General features: G+C 43.6%; 2 protein-coding genes across 2 annotated transcripts; one reads left to right on the forward strand and one right to left on the reverse strand.

The window, feature by feature from the left end:
• Window positions 1-288: 288 nt before the first annotated feature.
• On the reverse strand, window positions 289-11451 carry MRPS11 (mitochondrial ribosomal protein S11). Its single transcript, XM_007990318.3, has 7 exons — window positions 11380-11451; window positions 11121-11259; window positions 10876-10992; window positions 5796-5894; window positions 3306-3435; window positions 1498-1563; window positions 289-683 (listed from the first exon to the last, which is right to left on the reverse strand). The coding sequence occupies exons 2-7, from the start codon at window positions 11183-11185 to the stop codon at window positions 576-578; spliced, it is 585 nt and encodes a 194-aa protein (XP_007988509.1). The 5' UTR covers window positions 11186-11259; window positions 11380-11451; the 3' UTR covers window positions 289-575.
• Window positions 11452-11498: 47 nt separating this feature from the next.
• Window positions 11499-19242, forward strand: MRPL46 (mitochondrial ribosomal protein L46). Its single transcript, XM_007990317.3, has 4 exons — window positions 11499-11753; window positions 13118-13304; window positions 14028-14201; window positions 18857-19242. The coding sequence occupies exons 1-4, from the start codon at window positions 11526-11528 to the stop codon at window positions 19105-19107; spliced, it is 840 nt and encodes a 279-aa protein (XP_007988508.2). The 5' UTR covers window positions 11499-11525; the 3' UTR covers window positions 19108-19242.
• The last annotated feature ends 1072 nt before the right edge of the window (window positions 19243-20314 follow it).

Below are 20314 nucleotides of genomic sequence, written 5' to 3' on the forward strand. Positions count from 1 at the left end.
AACTTTAAACATGCCCATAATGGTGAAATCTATCAGAATCCAGAGGTAGGTGGCAAAAAGCTCTCAATCTGGGCCAAATTACAAGTCATTAATAAGAAAAGTTACTAGGATTAGCTCTGGAAATCTTGGGTAAGGGGCTAGATAAGAAATATCTGAAACCAAAGGTGTCTGGTAAATAGCAACTCACATTTACATTTTAACCCTTTCATCCAAGGTCTCACCTCAAATCACACTGTCTTTTTCAGGAGGAAGTAGGAATTATGTAACTCTGAAACAAAAATCTCAAAATTATGACAGATGGTACAGATATTTATTTTCTCTGAGCACAGGTTGGGTCTAGGCCACGGCTGCCCCTGTAGCTCCCCTCTTGTAAGAGATGCAAAGCTTACTTCTGGGCACACCCATCTCCAGCTGGAGATGCAAGCAAAGGCTACTGTGTAAGGAGGCAAAGCTCTCCCTTAGTTTGAAGGACCTCTAACAAGCATATGCTGGAGAGAGCTCTGACAGGGAGCATTTTACAAGGTCCCACTGGAGCTGAGGCTTGAGGTCAGGTCCAAGTGCAGGCTTCCTTCCCATCACAGCCTCCGAGCCTTCCTGGGGCGGCAGCCGTTGTGCGGGATTGGGGTGTTGTCTGTGATTGAGATCACTTCCAGGCCCCCCATGGTCAGTCCGTGGATGGCAGACTGGAAGGAGCAGAAAGAAAAGTAGAATGGCATGGTCCCAGAAATGATGATCCAGTGTCTCCAGGCAGGGTTCGGAGAGGGACAGGGTGGGGTAGAGAAGGGAAGGGAGGGGTGACATGCCCACTGGCTTTGATACCTATAATCCCAATCCTATTCTACTCTCACAAACGTCTCCACCCAAACCCTTTAGCCAGGTTTTCACTGTCCCCCTCTCAAATCATACCCACCACTTTCCACGTTGTGCTTTACAGTCTGAACAAAGACTTCCTGTAGATCTTGGCACACCTTGGGTATCATACTTCTGTAGCTTACTTAGGCAGTTTTCTCTGCCTGCAATGTCCCCCACCACCCGCTGTGCCTCCACCTCCCTAATACCTCATTATTCCTGCAAAGTCAGAGAGATGTCACCTCTTTGAGGAAGCTAAAGATTATCTGTGCTAATGATCATCAGGAAAGATTATCCTTGCTAGGTACAGGATCCCCTGATGGGCTCCCAGCACTCTGGCACATGCTTTACCACTGCACTCACCAGTCTGTCCTGAGGGATTTGTTTGTGACAGTTCCCCCAGGAACCACCTTCAAATTCCCAGTCTATGGCACACAGCAGGCACTCAGTGAGTGTCTGATGAATTATACTAAGTGATCTAGGCTTGCTCTGAGGGGCTTAGTCGATTATAGATACAACCGACGGGAACTTCAAGCAAACATGGAAATCCACTAAAGGGTGTTTTCTAATCTCTCTGTACTCTGCTCTCAAGCCCCAGATTCTCACTTACTAGGAGGCACACACACTACGGAAATCACTGTAGCTTACCAAGCGTCCTGGCCCCAGGCCTTTCACCACAACTCGGATATGGGTCACACCCTTTTGTGTAGCTTTCTGGAGAGAAGCAATGAGTGGTTAGTGCCCCGGAGAGAGAACTACTGCATCCAAATCTCTTGTTACTGCCTCCTAGAGCAAGGAGGGGTATGAGCTCAGGGAAAGGGCACCCAGAGAAGTAAACAGGGAGGCAAAAGGCAGATGGCTATAGTGGAGGACAAGCGCCAGCAGAGAACACAGAATTTGGCAGGTTGCAGAATTCACGTGACTGTGATCTGTTTAGCCTAGGACAGCACTGCCACCTAATGGAGATTTCTAAATATTGCTCAGGTTTTTCTCAGGTGGGCACATGCAGAATTTCAGACCATGAGGCAATACCCTAAGCTTCAAGGCTGAACCTAAATACCCACTTCAAAAGTATTGTTTAAAATCTCTAAGTAGTTAGAGTTGAAATTTTCTTTCTTGATAATAAAGGCAGTTCATTACAAAAAGGGAAAATACACAGAACTCACTCATGACCCACCATGCAGAAGCCACTGTGAACACTGACGTACTTCTCTTCATAGTATATGATCTGTCCATGGTTGGGCATTCACAGCATTTTGATTTCTGATGATAGTACATGCAATCAAAATTTCGGGGTGCCTTGCCTTGTTTGAAGGTCAAGGTTTTCCTTCAGGAAATACATCTGGTTTGGCGGTCTGAACATTTGTAAGGCCTGTGCTATAGTAGAAATTGTGCAGGCTTTGGTCTCAGACCAATCTGGGTTCTGATGAGTGAACTGAATCGGTGCATGGCTCTGGGCAAGTCACACACTCTGAATCTCAAATGGCTTATGAAAATGTGGATAATCCTGAGGGTCTTTGAAGATTCAAGATAATAAATGTAAAGTGTCTGGCACATGTACATGCTCAATAACTATACCAATAGCAGCACCTTGCCAATTTGCTTCTAAAAAAGGTCGACAACAGTTCTTACTGGAACTGGTATCATATGAGTCCTCACGATACTATATCCTCTCCAAATAGACTATCGTATCTCCCCCAACCCCAAACCATGGGTCTTTATTTTTATTTTTTTTCTTGAGATGGAGTCTCACTCTGTCGCCAGGCTGGAGTACAGTGGTGCGATCTCGACTCACTGCAACCTCCGCTTCCCGGGTTCAAGTGATTCTCCTGCCTCAGCCTCCTGCGTACCTGGGACTACAGGCACGCACCACCACATCCGGCTAATTTTTCTATTTTTAGTAGAGACAGGGTTTCACCATGTTGGCCAGGATGGTCTCAATCTCTTTGCCTGCCTTGGCCTCCCAAAGTGCTGGGATTACAACTGTGAGCCACCGTGCCCGGCCTATTTTTAATTTTTTTTGGAGATAGGGTCTCTCTGTTGCCCAGGCTTTAGTGCAGTGGTGAGATCATAGCTCACTGCAGCCTCAAGCTCTTGGGCTCACGCCATCCAGCCTCAGCCTCCCAAGTAGCTGGAACTACAGGCAGGTGCCACCACACCTGGCTAATGGTTTTTAAATTGAGGGGTCTTTGGTTCTCAAGCTTTTGGTATCTTGGCTCTTACATCCTAGAAAGAATGAACAGGGGCTTCACCTCTAATGAAGCTGAGAGAAAGAAAAAAGAGGAGCCTTTCACATAAACCTTTTCAAACCAGTGCCCCAATGTCAGGGCATCTAAGCTGCCATGACAAACCCTTGCTTCTGAATGGGTAGTATAATGAGGATTCTCCACTCAGTGATGAGCTATGCAGAAAGCAAACACACACTACAGAGGGAAGCCGAAGGAACACACACTTACCGCCGCTGCGGCTATGCCTGCTGTCTGTGCTGCGATGCCTGTGCCCTTCTTGGAATTCCGAAATCCCTCTGTGCCACAGGAAGCACGGGCAAGGGGCTCATTACTGGCAGAGACTACCTGGATCTGTGTGCTGAGAAAAGCAGAAGAAACACACAGGATACAACTCTTCTTTAGGGAAATAAGAGAGAGCTAATCTATGCCCCTAGAAGCCTGGGTGAGAAAGAAAAAGGAATTCAGTTGCTTCTACTTTGAGCTTATCAGATGAACATGTTTTGAACTCCTACAAGAAGTATCAGGAAACGTCAGAATTCTCCCCTAAACCTGACTGAAAACTGGTAAGTCACATAATCTAAAGGGTGCTCCATAATCTGAGAGTAGTTGTAAGTATCACCCAGAAAATGACTTTATTGGGGAAAGTTTTAAATATACACAAAAGTGAAGAGAATAACATATGAAATCTGATAGACCCATCAACCAGCTTCAACAATTATCAACTCTTATCCAATTCAGTTTCATTTATAAACCTTGTTCCCACCCCACTCCCCTCACCAATGGATTATTTTGAAGCAAATCCCAGACCTATCATTTTGTCTGTAAATATTTCAGTATATAGCTCTAAAAGGACTCTTAAAAAAATATTAGTAACATTACCATATTGGATGGTTTTTTTTTTTTTTTTTTTTGAGACGGAGTTTTGCTCTTGTTGCCCAGGTTGGAGTGCAATGGCATGATCTTGGCTCACAGCAACCTCTGCCTACCGGGTTTAAGCAATTCTTCTGCCTCAGCCTCCAGAGTAGCTGGGATTACAGGCATGCGCCACCACGCCCGGCTAATTTTGTATTTTTAGTAGAGACAGAGTTTCTCCATGTTGGTCAGACCGGTCTTGAACTCCCGACCTTAGGTGATCTCCCCGCCTTGGCCTCCCAAAGTGCTGGGATTACAGGCGTGAGCCACTGTGCCCGGCCTCATATTGGATACTTTTGATGCTTATGACACTATATTTCATGATCAAAAATTATTTTAAACAAGTAAAATTTTCTCTGTTTCTATTTTTTTGTGAGACAGGGTCTCACTCTGTCACTCAGGCTGGAAGTGCAGTGGCATGATCACAGGTCACTGCAGCCTCCAATTTCCATCCTCCCACCTTAGCCTCCTGAGTAGCTGGGACTACAGGTGCATGTCACCACGCCTGGCTAGTTTTTGTATTTTTGTAAAGACTGGGTCTCACTATGTTCCCCTGGTCTTAAATTCCTGGCCTCAAGTGATCCTCCCAAAGTGATGGGATTATAGGTGTGAGCCACTGCATCGACCCACACCTTTTTCCTAATCGTCTCTAATAAGTTAACTTATTAATACAATTAAGATTATGCCTTAAGAAATCCTCAGATATGCTTTCGATTTCCCCTTTAGTCATCATCATCCTATTTCTGGTCTGGAGAGCTCTGAGAGCTCACAGAAGGAGGCAGGAGAAGTGACTAAAGGGGAGGCCCGCGGGAGTCAGCCCTGAGCTTGGGTCATCCGCTTGTTTTCCTGGCTATGGCTCTGCCATTCCCCCTACCAGAGTTTCTAGGGTTTTCCATACTGAATAGATGCATAATTGCTTGTCTCTGTGACAGCCTAAACAGTGCTGTACAGAGTAGACCACAGACACTTAAATGCAGAGTTAGCTTATGTCCTTATTAGCCTGAAAGGGGGAAAATAAGGAAATCCAATTGCTGTCACTTTACGTTTATCTGACAATGCTGAAATGAATCCTAGAGCATTTCATCTGTGCCACACACTTTAGCCCATGACTCTAGTCTCTTGTGCTGGTCTCTAAATTGCTGGGTGGGTTGGCTGTGACCAAATACTGATCTCATTTCCAAGTGGGGGCCAACCTGCAAAGTTGTCACTAATACCAGAAATGCTTCTGTTGCCAGCATATGTTTAGGAATTCCCTTGGCACTGCCCCCATCTGTAAGCCACACAAGAACACTAGTCTTGTCACTTTAAACTCACCATCCACATTTAGCTCTACAAGGCAGAGGCCAGTGCACAGTGGCCTACAGTAAGGACAGTATCTATTTACTCGTTTAGATTCTGGTTAGTGTATTAATAAATCATATTAATATCTTGAATCATATTTCTTTTAATTTATATATCATCCATTCCCTATCAGCAACACTTAATAAACACCTTCATGGTGGGACCATACGCCCCTAATACACTTCTTCCAACTATTGAGCAAAACTATTCTCAAGGAAAGCAAAGAAATCTTATAACTAGGAAATGCCCACCCTATGTCACATTTTCACAAAACTTGAATAAGCTTTGTAAAGACAGCAGGTGGTTCCTCAAGTGAGGAGGAAGATGCTGCTCTACACTGGCACCATCATGCAGCACTTAGCACCCTCACTTCTACCCCAGGGTATTCAGGGCCAAGCTTGACTTTCCCTTTGAAGCAGAAAGAATCTCATGCTAGACCTGGCCAGTGTTTCCCTTCCCACTTACTTGTTGTAGGATGCTTTAATGTGTGCGATTGGGATCTCCTCAAATTTCTTTCCCGCCCACCTCAGAGAGCTCTCCTCTCCTGGAATGGGAGGGTAAATGCTGCAATTAGAAGAAAGATTTTATTTAAAATTGTCTCAACTTTTTAAAAGTCAAAGAAATACAACACATGGTTAAAAAACAACAGCTCTCTGCCCCCTGCTGCTTCTGAAGTGGCTGCCCCCACCATTCCTTTTCAGTCCTTCTGGTGCCACCATTGCATCTGTGACTACTGTGCTTATGAGGCTGTTTCTTGACTTGTTGACTTCAGACACATCTAGGGACTTTCTGTTATGAGAAGAGATTTTAATTCATACTCCCCATCTTCCTTGTTCCTGCTAGTATACCCATATCATTATTTTCAGATCTTTTGTAGGTTCCTCTTCTCACAATTTAAAAAATACAGTCAAACCTGTTTCATGTTTCATCAACCATAGACAGTCTCTGGACTCTACTTTATAAAAAATGAGACAAAAATAATATTCATATCATTACCATTAAAAAAAATCCAGAATCCCCTGGAATAAAGGACAGCAAACTTTTTCTGTAAAGGGCCAGATAGTAAATATATTAGGCTTTGTGGGCCAACAGGTCTCTGTCCCAATTACTAAATTCTTCCACTATATCCCAAAAACAGGTATAGACAACAGTAAATTAATAGGCTGTGTTCCAATAAAACTTTACTTACAAAAACAGGCAACTGGCCAGATGTGCCCAGTGAACCATAGTTTGCCAACCTCTACCCTAGACCAGTGGTTTTCAAAGCAGGCTGAACATCAGTCAGCTGTGAAGCATACAGATGTTTAAGCTTCACCCTGGACTTCTGATTGGGGTCTGGAAATCAATGTTTCAAATGTCCCAATAGAATCAGATGTGAACACATTGTCTTGCGTTCAAGATCTTCCACTGTCTTAGTCCAAGCTGTTTTCTGGATATTTCTAGCTAAGTACTCTTTATTTTCAGATGGCAAAAATTAGGTACCAATAGGGAAACAGGGTTAGTAAGAGAAGCCAAGCCTTAGACCTAGGAGATCTGTCTCAGTCTAGAGCTTTCCTCACCAAGCTGTGATTTTTTTTTTTTTTTTTTTTTTTTTTTTGAGACGGAGTCTCGCTCTGTCGCCCAGGCTGGAGTGCAGTGGCCGGATCTCAGATCACTGCAAGCTCCACCTCCCAGGTTTACGCCATTCTCCTGCCTCAGCGTCCCAAAGCTGTGATTTTTAAAATTTGAACACACACAACCATCCTTCAGCAATGGAGCTGGAAATAAACTTGCTGTTCCACTAGGCCTACACACATAAATCAGATTCATGTTTTTACCCACCACAGCCACTTGAAATACAATAGATTCTATTTTATAAATTATATTATAATCTGAGGGCTACTCTCACCCCAGCCCTACCTGCTTTTCTAGAGGTATTTTAAAAGGCAAAACAAAAACACACTGGTATTCAAAGGTTACAAGTATATTCTTTCCTGTGGGTTTGACCTTATAAGTGATTATAACTGCCTGGCAATCGTACAGCACATCCCCAGTTCAATTATCCTTCCATTTTCCTAGATGACTCTTATACCTTCTTTTGTCTCCTCTAACCTCCAACTCCCTGCTTCCTCACTGCTGAGCGGATGACCTCCATGGGTGAATAGAAGCAATCAGACTTTCTTCCAGCTCCCACTACCGAACATCTGTGCCCAGAGCCTTTGTGCTGTCTCCTGTTACAGTGCTCCACTTGTGTATTAGCCCCTGAAGGGCACTGTTCCCACAATGTCCCCACTCCAGTATCACTTGTTTTTTCCCCTGTATACTGCACTACTCCCAATGGCAAAACATATTGTTACGTTCCAAACTGAAAAAATAACAAAACAACCCTCCAAACCCTCTTGAACCCACCTCCTGGGAGCTACTGTCCATTTCTCTATACCCTTAGAGCAGAGCCCTCTTTTTTTTTTTTTTTTTTTTTGTTTGTTTGTTTTTGTTTTTTTTTTTTGAGACGGAGTCTCGCTCTGTCGCCCAGGCTGGAGTGCAGTGGCCGGATCTCAGCTCACTGCAAGCTCCGCCTCCCGGGTTTACGCCATTCTCCTGCCTCAGCCTCCCAAGTAGCTGGGACTACAGGCGCCCGCCACCTCGCCTGGCTAGTTTTTTATGTATTTTTAGTAGAGACGGGGTTTCACCGTGTTCGCCAGGATGGTCTCGATCTCCTGACCTTGTGATCCGCCCGTCTCGGCCTCCCAAAGTGCTGGGATTACAGGCTTGAGCCACCGCGCCCGGCCAGAGCAGAGCCCTCTTAAGGAACTTTAAGGTACTGACTATACTTGCTGTTTCTTCCTGTCCTCTGCCTCTATTCTCCTTGAACCCATTTCAATCAGATATGAGCCCCTACCATTCCACCAAAAATGCTTTAATCCGACTAACTCCACATTGCTAAATACAATACGCAATTGTCATTGATCTAGCAACCTATCACATCAGCAGCATTTGACACAGTTGATCTCCCCACTTTGAGCCAAATTAAAAAACAAATGATCTCTCCTGGTTTTCCTATTATCTCTCTGGAAGTTCCTTGTCTCTTCTGATGGTTCTTCCTAATTTCCCAAATCTCTAAATGTGAGAGTGCTCCAGGGTTCAATCCTTGAACCTCTTCTCTTCATCTACATTTACGCTATTAATGATTTTGTCATCTCATGGTTTAAATATCTCTATGATGTCTCCCAACTGTATATCTCTAGCTAAAATCTGTCCCTTAACTCCATTTCTTTTTTTTTTTTTTTTTTCCTGAGATGGAGTCTCGCCCAGGTTGGAGTGCAGTGGCACAACCTTGGCTCACTGCAACCTCTGCCTCCCGGGTTCAAGCAATTCTCCTGCCTCAGTGTCCTGGGTAGTTGGGATTACAGACTCGCGCCACCACACCTGGCTAATTTTTGTATTTTTAGTAGAGGCGGGGTTTCACCATGTTGGTCAGGCTGGTCTCAAACTCCTGACCTGGTGATCTGCCTGCCTCGGTCTCCCAAAGTGCTGGGATTACAGGTGTGAGCCACCACACCCGGCCCTTGAGCTCCATTTCTAATGGTCTACATTGTATCTCCACTTGAATGTTTATTAAGCATCTCAACAACCCCCATCCAAACTCTTGCAGTCTTCCCCATCTTAATGACAACTCCATCTTTCCAGTTGTTTAGCCCAAAAAATTTTGGGGTCTTCCTTCGCTCCTCTCTTTTTCTCACACTGTATATTAACAAATCCTGCTTGTTCTACCTTCAAAATATGTCAGACCATTTATAATACCTCCATGGCAATAACCATGGTTCAAGCCACCATCATTTCTTGTCTGGATTATTTCAATAGTCTTCTAACTGCTTAGAGGACTCTTCCCAGCTTCCATTCTTGCTCTCCTGTGGTTTAATATCAACACAGCAGCCACAGGGCTTACAAGATCTTGTCAGCAAGATCATGTCAACCCTTTATTCAGCAATTTCCATTGGCCTCCCATCTCATTCAGAGTAAAAGCTGAAGTCCTCACAGTGGCCGACAAAGTCCTACAGAATGTGGCTATGCAGGCCTGCTGGACCCCCACCTCCCCTTTCCAACCATTATTCTCCTACATTTTACTTGTTTTCTATTTACTGTCTTCTACCCACTGGAATTTAAGTTTTATGAGGCCAGGGCTTTTTGTCTGTTTGGTCAGGGATATATCCCCAACACTCTGAACAGTGCCTGGCATTGTTTAAGAAATGACTACAACAGAATCTTGGTTTAGATCCTTTCAGCAGCTCCTCACTGTCTTCAGTGGAGACATTGTAAAAGCTCCGGTGTGACAGACAAGACCCTTGACATTCTGATTCCTTCTTGTCTTGCTGGCCTCATCTGCCATCACATACACACCTGAACACACCATGATTTTCATACCACATGCCTTTACACAGATGGTTACCTTTGTCTCCAGTGACCCACTTCAACTTGTCCAGATGAACTCCCATTTGCTTTTGAGCTCCATGTTCTTTTCTCCACGGTCTTGCCTGATTTCCTCAGGAATGAGACACTTATTCTGTTTTTTTGTTTTTTTCCTTTGAGACAGAGTCTCAATCTGTCACCCAGGCTGGAGTACAGTGGCGTGATCTTGACTCACTGCAACCTCCGCCCCCCGGGTTCATGCGATTCTCCTGCCTCAGCCTCCTGTGTGGCTGGGATTACAGGTGCCAGCCATCACGCCTGGCTAGTTTTTGTATTTTTAGTGGAGATGGGGTTTTGCCATGTTGGCCAGGCTAGTCTCGATCTCCCAACCTCAAGTGATTAGCCCACCTCGGCCTCCTAAAGTGCTGGGATTAAAGGCATGAGCTACTGTACCCGGCCAGGAGTTAGGCACTTATGTTTTCATACTTCCAAAGAATGCTTACCTCTGTTATACTATTGAGCAAATTATGGTGAAAATGTTTGCATGTATGTCTTCCCTCAGACTGTGAACTACTTGTGGGGAGGAATGATATTTTGTATCTGTATTCACGGCACCTAGCATGGTGTCTCACTCATAGTAGATTCTTGGTAAATGTTTGTTAAATGGATGTAAAGTTAAGTGGATGTGTATAGAGCATACAGAGGTGGTGGCAGTGGTGGGAAGCAAGATACCAGTTCCTAGGGCTGAGCACAAAACACACCCTGGACCATCTGTAAGATGTGCAGGAGCATCTGTTCCATCGCTAGCGCCCTCCACCTCCCCATTTTGTGTTGGAGGCAGGGAAGGTTGTTAGTCTGAAAAGATCTCCATCTCAGAAGGAAAGAAGCTGATACATGGTATGGACATCTCACATTCACTCATTGATTTAACGAATGTTCACTGAACGTTTACTCTGTACCACGGCTTATGTGATCCTCACCACCTCTCTCAGCATTATCCACATTTTTAGATGAGAAGGTTGAGGCTCAGATTTATTTGCAGAAGGTCCCACGGATAGCAAGTGACAGAGCTGAAAATTCACTGGTTCTGACTCTGGAGGGTGTCGGGCAAGAGGCAGGGGTTGCGACTCTCCATAGGGCTGGTCCAAGTGGGGCTCACCTGAACCTGGTGTGGCTGGGAGCCGCCGCCTTCTCTTCAACTTCCTGCTTGGCCGCAGCGTCTTGGAGCTGCCGGACGTCTGTGTGGATTGTCCGGGCTGGCGTCCTGGCCACGACCCTGCCGGGAAGAAAAACTCGGTGAGGACCACAACCTAACGCTCACTGGGGCTCGGGTGGCTCAAGGGACACGAGTAGGAGCATAGCCCTGGAGGTGGCGGTGGGCTCGAGAGGGCAATCATTTGTTACCCGGTTGTTTGGGGCCAAGTCCAGGACCGCAAGAACCACGACCCCACGTTTCTTACAGCCTGCATGACTTGAATTGACCCCAGTCAGCTTCCGTCGGCAGCGTCAGTCGTCGCTGCGCCGGCGCCAGTACCATGAGTGTCTGTCGGGGAGGGGACAGAAGGGAAAGTCATCATACTCTTCATCAGGTCCACTCAATGTTTTTATTTCCATTTAAATGCTCAATAAGACTTTCATTGTGGTTCACTAGGGGATTCTTTACCTTTTTTAATGTTCTGAGATGTGGGCTCACCCCTCCATATGGGAATGGTTCGTTCTAGCAGTTCCTGGACTGAGCTCGCCCCTAGTTTGCCGCTCCCGCGGCTGAGGGCTCCCTGGGAGCCGCGGTGCATTGTGGGAGATCGAAAGATGGCGGCGCCCGTAAGGGGGACTCTGTTAGGGGTGGCGGGGAGCTGGCGGCGGTTAGAGAGGCTATGGGCCGGTAGTCTAAGCTTTCGCAGCCTGGCTCTTGCAGCCGCATCCTCAAGGAACGGATCCCCATGGCGCCTGTTGGGAGCGTTGTGCCTGCAGCGGCCCCCTTTAGTCTCCAAGCCGTTGACCCCATTGCAGGAAGAGATGGCGTCTCTACTGCAGCAGGTGGGACTGAGATGCAGGGTTCAGAGTGACGTTTATTCTGCGTGACTGAGCGAGTAATTTCACCGCTCTGAACTTAAATATACGGTACTTATCCGCAGAATAGTACCTACGTTACTGACTTGATTTGGTACATAGATGTTCAACAAAAAGTGGTTTCTTTTCATTGGCCGTCTTTACTGTCACCTTAGGCAACTCTTTGGAGAGTTACTTCTTGTTCATGCAACACAGTAGGGATCCTGTGGTGAACAAGAATCGGTCTCTGTCACTAGAAGTTTACAAGTCTGGAGGGAGAAAATGTTTGTGATGTGATGAATGTTAAGAAGGAAATACAAGAGGCGGTGGGCACATCTGTAAGATGCCTATGATAAGCCTGCTCTGTTTTACCTTATGGGGCTATCTGTGTGAGGGGCAAGTGAGGAAGCATGGGCAAAAACAGTATAGTGGCTGTGAGGGTGTGAAACCGCTACAGAAAGGGATTGGAGGGTGATATGTTTCCTCAGAATCCGAGATGTTTTTGTCTTGGTCTGTTGAGAACGATAAACTTCTCTTCTGTGCTTTTTGCTTGATTTATTCATTTATTTGCTCGCTTGACAAATATTCGTTACTCACAGATATTCAGTGTGCCCATACTATGCATCAGAGAGTATGTTAAGTGATAGAGATGCTGTAATGAGTAAGGCAGAAATAGCTCTGGTTCTCACAGTACTTCAGTCTAGTTGAGTGAGAGGATCAGTCAGTAAGCAAATAGTCATACAACGAAATGCAGACCCTGATAAGTGTTGTTAAGGAAAACACAGGGCACTATAAGAGTGTTTAACAAATACATCACATTTTGATTTTATGGTGAGTGTCAAGGAATGTTTCAGGCTTTCTGAATACAGGTTTTTCTCTATATGAGAAATATCTCTCTGAGACAGTCCTATTTAAATTGAAGTCAGAAGGATGAGTAGGACTCTCCCAGAAGAATGAATGTGAGGAAAAACATTCTAGGAAGAAGGAACAGCCTCTTGAAGGTCCCTGAACAGGAAAGTCCTTGGTGGGTGAGATTCTGATCAAAGACTGACATGACTGGATTGTGGTAAGTGAGCAGGCATTGCCCAACCCAGCTCTCTGTTTTTGTAGCAGTCTTCACCCCCAGTGATATTCTAACATTTTTGGCAAATTTAACTCAAGCCCAAAGTTCAGAGGACCTTTTTTTCCCTCTGTTTCCTTTCTGCATGGTGTTTTGATTGTATATCTGGTTATGTTGGGTGATAAACTTCTCAGCCTGCCAAGTGTGGCATATCTCTATTTTATTCTTCCTGGTTTTTTTTCTTTTAGTTTTGCCAGATTAAGGTAGTTTTTTGCCCTTTTAATTTTCCCAGATTGAGATAGAGAGAAGCGTGTATTCAGACCATGAGCTTCGTGCTCTGGATGAAAACCAGCGATTGGCAAAGAAGAAAGCCGACCTTTATGATGAACAAGATGAACAGGATATATTGCTGGTGCAAGATTTGGAAGACATGTGGGAGCAGACATTTCTACAGTTCAAACTTGGAGCTCGCATAACAGGTTGTGATCTTTTTAGGCCAGCAAGAAGGAAGGGAAAAGGGGTATTTGGGTTCCCAAATAAAAGACAGTTGCTTGGCCCCTGCTTTGTGTTTTAAGTAACAAATAATTTCATATTCTCTTCTCTGTTGCTCACATCTACCATAATGTGACTTTAAAAGTCTGTCTTATTTTCGAGTGAGAGGTAAGGGTATTGGAATAGACTTTTCTCTCAGTTAAACTTTGTGAATGTTATCTGTGTTTAACTCCAAGTTTGAGACTGAGAATGGGGCAATTGAAGCCTTTTTCCACTAATTCCTGTGTTTTATGTGAAATCCCTTTTAAAGCGGGAGATTGAGTTCTGTATTCCTTGTTTCACAGGTGAAGACTGAAGAACAGAGAGAGTAGGGGCTAGTTAAGTCAATAATAGTATAAAAACCAATGAAGTAGTTGTGTTTGAATTAGTATGATCATTGTTTCTTTTTTGAAGACTCAAAATATGGTTTGCTATTCAAAGAAGTTTACCTCTTGATTTCTTATCTTTTAGTTTCCTCAGGATTGTGAGACTCTTCCCTGGAAGAGGTCAGAGTGGAGGTCAGAGCTAGAGAGATGGGTCAGAGGTGTAATTTGGTTCTAAGCTCTTTGAGGGCAAGGATTGTGGATCTTAAGGGAAGATTGTAAAGCTCCAGGCTTCTTGGTTCTGGCAGATCACAGTCTTCTTACCTCCTCTGACCCCGTTTGCTGTAGAAGCTGATGAAAAGAATGACCGAACATCCCTGAACCGGAAGCTAGACAGGAACCTTGTCCTGTTAGTCAGAGAGAAGCTTGGAGACCAGGATGTTTGGATACTGCCCCAGGCAGAGTGGCAGCCTGGGGAGACCCTTCGAGGAACAGCGGAACGAACCCTGGCAACACTCTCAGGTGGGTTTTCTGCCTTCCTCTAAATTCCGCAAAATTCACTTCAGACTCAGCCAGAGGATTTACAGGCTGACTGGGGAATTGGATTAAGGGTGGGGGTGGGAAGGTTAATGGAAATTTTGAAGTTTATAAAAATTTCAGGCAGAAAAACCCAGGTAAGGATTTTTTTTTTTTTTTAAGACCAGGTGAGGATCCTTTGTTCCACTGAGATTTTAAAATTTAGTACATTCAAAATTGATATTTCTACCATTTTCTCAGCTTGCTTATCTTATCTTTGCAGCACTGCTTATTGGCATCACTGCTTGTCTGTTCACTCAATTTGAAACCTCAGAATTATCCTTGACCTCATTCCTACATCCATAAGTCCTTGAGTCCCTCGTGATCTGTTCTAAATAGTCCTCTCTTTGTTCTAATAGCTTTAGCTGTGACCCTCTTCACTTCTCACTAGACTAGGGTTTCCCATCTTTGGCATTATTGGTGTTTGGGGTCTGATAAGTGTGGGGAGCTATTCTTTGCGTTACAGGATGTTTAGCAGTATCTCTGGCCTCTACATACTAGATGCCAGTAGCACTACCTCATCCCCTGATCCCACCCCCAGTGCAACAACCAAAAATATCTCTAGACATGGCCAGATATTACCTGGGAGTAAATTACAGTGGTTGAGAAGCACTATACTGAGCGGTTGAATTAGAAGCCAAGTAAGTTTAACCTTGGTTTTGTGGAGTGCCCTTCAATTCTGCCAAAATGAGCTTTCTGAAACACAAATCCCTTGTCACTTCTCTGCACAGAATTCTTAAAAGGTTTCCCATAAAAATTCTAAGTGTCAAGCATGGCCTGCAAATCTTATTTGCCCTGATCCCAGTCTCATCAGTCTGCTGTCTTGGTGTTCGTTAATGTAAAATTCAAGTTCGAACTTAACAAACCTTTTGCATTCCTTGAATAATATGGTCTTTCATGTGTCTCTGCTTTGGGGCCTGCTGGTCCCTTATGAAATACTTTACTCCTTCCTGGCCTGACTGCTCAGTTTTTAAAACAGCTTTTACATTATATGTTATGTGGTGAAACTTTTCCCGAGCCTTCAGGAAGACAGAGCTACTCCTCTCTAAGCACTGGTGTGTGTCCTTTTTCCATTTATGCAACAGACATATAGGGTCTCAGTGATGAACGGTACACTACCCTACTCCCTAGGAGCTTGTGTTCTAGTGAAGAATACATTCTTTCACTTATGCCATTGCACTGTAATTGTTTACTAACACATTTTTCTCCCTAGTCAGAATTTTGACTTCCTTGAACATATGGGCAGTATCTGTTCCTCGCTCTGATCGTAGCTTTCAGCAAAGTACTGGGTACATAGGCATTTGTTGAATGTTGACTAAATGGATTTTGTGGTGCACGGCCACTTTACCTGCCCTCCCATCAGCACAAGTACCTGCTAATGAAATGTCAGCAGCCAGTGTGTGTTCCCTTGACTCCCAAGGGGCCTGTGTGGCCTGCAGGAGAGACACAAGACAGAATGGAATATGGTAGGAGGAGAGGTTGCTGCTTTCTCAGTCTCCTCAGCCATCACATGGGAGTCAGCAGCTGAGTTTCTTGTGAGGATCATTGTGTTCAGGTGCTCAGCCTCCCTTACTGTGGAACATTCACAACTGATCCTTGCTCAGCGCCCCCTTCTGTTTGCAATGTGGAAAGGGGTTCCACCTGAGCACTATGCTTTCCTTTAAACATTGCCATTGTAATAAATAAATGTGAAAGAAATATATCAAATATATTAAAAGACGTATTTATGTTTCATAGATGCATATAAAATAGTGTATTGACTTATTACACATTTACTAATCTGACAATATAAAATGGCAAAGAAAAGCTGAAGCACTTTAAGAGCATATACTGTATATTGAAAAAGTGAAAGTGCACTGCTTTCCTCCCCACTGGCTCCACACTTCCAGTATTTCTACGAGATGGAATTTCTAGAGGTAGAATTAATGGTTCAAAGGTGTGCACACTTCAGTTTTTGGTAAGTGTAGCCCAGTTGCCCTCCAGAATGTATATAACAATTGATGTTTTCCAGGAGTGGTGTCTGAGAGTGCCTCTTTGCGTAAACCTCACCAACGTATGAAATAGTTGCTTTTAAAATTTTGCTCATCTAGTGAGTCAAAATGTTCTCTTTAAGATTAGCATTTTCCTGTTTGCTAGTGAGATTCACTATCTTTTCATATGTTTATTGGTTGTTTGTACTTCTTCTTTTGTGAACTGCCTATTTAGATCGTTTGCTCATCTTTGTAATAAGCTGTTTTTTTCTTTTTAGTTTGTTTATGTTTTTAATCCATCTCTTCCAGATTATAGAAAAGTAACATGCATTTATGGAATTAAGTTTAGAAAATTCAGGGAAGTGTAAAGAAATATGCCAGTACAATTCCACCACTCACAGATACCCACTGCTAACATTTTTTATTTTATGTGAGCTCACACTATCTATAAATTTTTCATCTAATGCTAGTAGTGTTTTTTTTTTACTTTTTAATATGAGAAAAGCAATTCACGTATGTGGTAAAAAAATTACCGGTGTCTAGTAAATGTAGTGTAAGATGTAATTTTCCTTTTTCAGAGGCAACCTCTATTAATAGTGTTTTTCTGTATCTCTTCAGAAATTCTCTATGCGTATACAAATGCATAAATGTTTTGTTTTCTTTCTTTCCATATAACGGGAGCATGTATGTACACTGTTATGTGCCTTCCTTTTTTCTCATATACACTTTTAAACATCTTTTCAGATCAGCCTATTAAGACCTATCTGAAGCTTTTTTAACACCAGCATACTATTTTATAATATGTATGTACTGCAGTTTGTTTAGCCAGTCAGTTTTTACAAACAAAGCTGCAGTGAATATCCTTGTACACTCATCTTTGCTCATATGGGCAAATTAGTATATCTGGTAGGATAAAAGTCTAGAAGTGGAGTTGCTAGGTCAAAGGACATGTGTAATTAAATTGACACCTCTCGCCAATTAATAGTTATACTAATTTATAACCCTTCCAAAATATGTGTGAAAGTACAAGTTTTTTCCTTATCCTTCACAAGCAGTGTACAGCTCAGTTTTTGAACTTTCTTCTAATAATGATATATACTGTTGTTTATTTCTTTAAATTATTAATAAGATTCAACACCTTTTAATGTATGGGCCAGTGATATTTATTTTCATGTGAGCTTACTATTCATGTGCTTGGTTCATTTTTCTTTTTAATTTGTTGTTTTTTTTCCTCATTGATTTTTTTTCTTTTAGAGATGGAATCTTGCTGTGTTGCCCAGGCTGGCCTTAAACTCCTATTCTCAAGCAGTACTCCTACGTCAGCTTTCTGAGTATCTGCATTGATTTTTAAGTGCTTCTTATACCTTAAGATATTCCTTTGTTGAATGTGTTGAAAATATTTTTCCTAGTTTGTCATTTTATCTTTGACTTTTTTTGTGCTTTGTTTTTCCTTGCAGAAAGATTTAATTTTTATGTAGACAAATATAAATCTTTTGTTTTTTGGGCTTAAAAATTTTGTTTCTTTCTTAGAAAGGCCTTGCCCTCTCAAATAATATGTTAAGGTTTAAGAAAGCATCCTACATTTTCTTCTAATGCTCATATGTTTTTATTGTAGTTAGAAAATACGCCCAGCACTTTGGGAGGCCGAGGCAGGTGGATCACTGGAGGCCACAAGTTCAAGACCAGCCTGACCAACATGGCAAAACCCCGTCCGTGCTAAAAATACACACACAAAAATTAGCTGAGCGTGGTGCTACATGCCTGTAATCCCAGCTACTCAGGAGGCTAAGGCATGAGAATCCTTTGAACCCAGGAGGCAGAGGTTGTAGTGAGCCAAGATTGCACCACTGCACTCCAGCCTGGGTGACAAAGCGAGACTCTGTCTCAGAAAAAAAAAATACAGAAAAGATTGGGAAATATTAAATGTCCATGAAATAACCATCCAGAATGAACAAATTTTTTATGAAAAGTGAAAATGCCTTATTGTTAAATCTTTGATCTATATGGTATCAATTTTAATGTGAGGACTGAGCATGGGATCCAGCTTGGTTTTTCCTGTCTGGCTAGTCAGTTCTTCAGATGCCATTTGGTAATTAGTCTATCATTTCCCCATCCTTTGAAATGCTGGGGTTATTAACCCTTAGTTATAGATTACAGATATTTTCTACTCATCTGTTTTTGTCTTTAAGTTTGTTTATGACTTTTTTCACCTGGTAGGAGTTAAAACTGGGGTCCTTTTTAATGCTTTCCATGTGACACCCTTTTTAAAGGTGGATGAACTTTGTTTTACAGACCAAATGTCCTGGTCCTTCACCAATAGACAGTGGCTGGGCTGAACGTAGGAACTAGGTGCTCTGACTCCCAGGTGTGATTGTAACTGCATTGCTGACTTTCAGTCTAAAAACAGTAGCTTGGCACATGGGAATGAACCCAGTGAATCTGGCTCCATGGACCAGGAAGCATTTGGATTGAGAGGGGAGGAGGCTGTTTTCAGGAATGGCTCTAGTCCTATTCCTAGGGATTGATTTTACCTCAGGGCCAGATCTTGCAGAGACCCCCTATAATTTTGGGAGCCAGAGTAAACAGATGTTTGTATCCTTACCGGTGATTTTTCTTTTCCTCCTTCTTCAGAAAACAACATGGAAGCCAAGTTCCTAGGAAATGCACCCTGTGGGCACTACAAATTCAAGTTCCCCCAGGCAGTGCAGACAGAGAGTAACCTCGGGGCCAAGGTGTTCTTCTTCAAAGCACTGCTATTAACTGGAGACTTTTCCCAGGCCGGGAATAAGGGCCATCATGTGTGGGTCACTAAGGACGAGCTGGGTGACTATTTGAAACCGAAATACCTGGCCCAAGTTAGGAGGTTTCTTTCGGACCTCTGATGGGCTGAGCTGCCTGTGGACGGTGCTCAGACAAGTCTGGGATTAGAGCCTCAAGAACATTGTGTGATTGCCTCACATTTGCAGGTAATATCAAGCAGCAAACTAAATTCTGAGAAATAAATGAGTCTATTACTGTGTTTGTCTCAGCTGATTTGCCCTTTGATGGTCCAGTGAAGAGAGCTGTGTCTTTCCATTTTTTTCCCCAAGGTGATAATTGAATACTGGATTATATTACAGTGCCTCACTGACTTACTGGGCCCAGGAAGAAAGAACGGAAGGAAATGAATTGACTTCCCAGAAGCCTTGAGTTCTGTGAAAGCTTCTCTAAGCCCTTGGGAAAAAACTAGTTCTATGTAGTTTCTTAGCCATTTCCAGTTTGTTTTTCCTTCCCTCTGTGCTTGATATGAAGGTGTTTTAATCTAGCCTGGAAAATAATCCTTCCTTCTTTCCCTCCTTTCCTAAAAACATTTTATTTTAAAAAGAATTTAGTCATGTCTTACCTTTTTGGAAACAGTCATGTAAAATGTGCAAGGTTTATCTCCGTTCTACAGATGGAGGAATCATGGCCAGGCTGTGACTTAGCCCAGAGTCATACTGCATGTGCCTGTTGGTGCTAGAGGAGAACGCTGACCCCATGCCCCTCGCCTCTTTGGGGCTCTTGGCTCTTCAATGTGTTGCTTGGGTCCTCACTGGTCCCCAGTGCCTGGCACATACAAGGCACTCAGTAAACATTTGTTAAGTGAGTGGAGGAGCATGGGGACCTCAGGCATACCTTTGTCTGCCCAGAATAGTGGTTTTAGTCTGCAGTCCTGGATTCCCATGAGATGCTTCCTGGTTTCCTCTCAGACGGCCTGGGTTAAACAGGCTGTGAGCATGTGAAATGGGATTTCTCTGCATCAGCTGCAGCCTTATGTTCTTGCCCAGGGTTGGGGAAATTGCTTTCTGTGATCAAAATTGAGGGGCCTAGTTCTGATATTCCTCTGCTAATCTTTTTCCTCCTGCATGTGCTGTCTCCCCCACATGACTGAGGGGAGATGTGCCCTGGCATAGGCGCTGGTGGTGAGCTGCAGTGGCACCTTTGGAGTGAAGCCTGGGTGAAACAGGGCCAGGATGCACATTCTGGGTTTTGCAGTGACTTGTGTGTGAAATGTATTGCATATTCTTAGGGCCGCGGGCACCTCTGACCTAGAAGGGAAGGAATCACCAA

Source organism: Chlorocebus sabaeus, chromosome 29 (genome assembly GCF_047675955.1).
Source record: "Chlorocebus sabaeus isolate Y175 chromosome 29, mChlSab1.0.hap1, whole genome shotgun sequence".
Classification (NCBI taxonomy): Eukaryota; Metazoa; Chordata; class Mammalia; order Primates; family Cercopithecidae; genus Chlorocebus; species Chlorocebus sabaeus.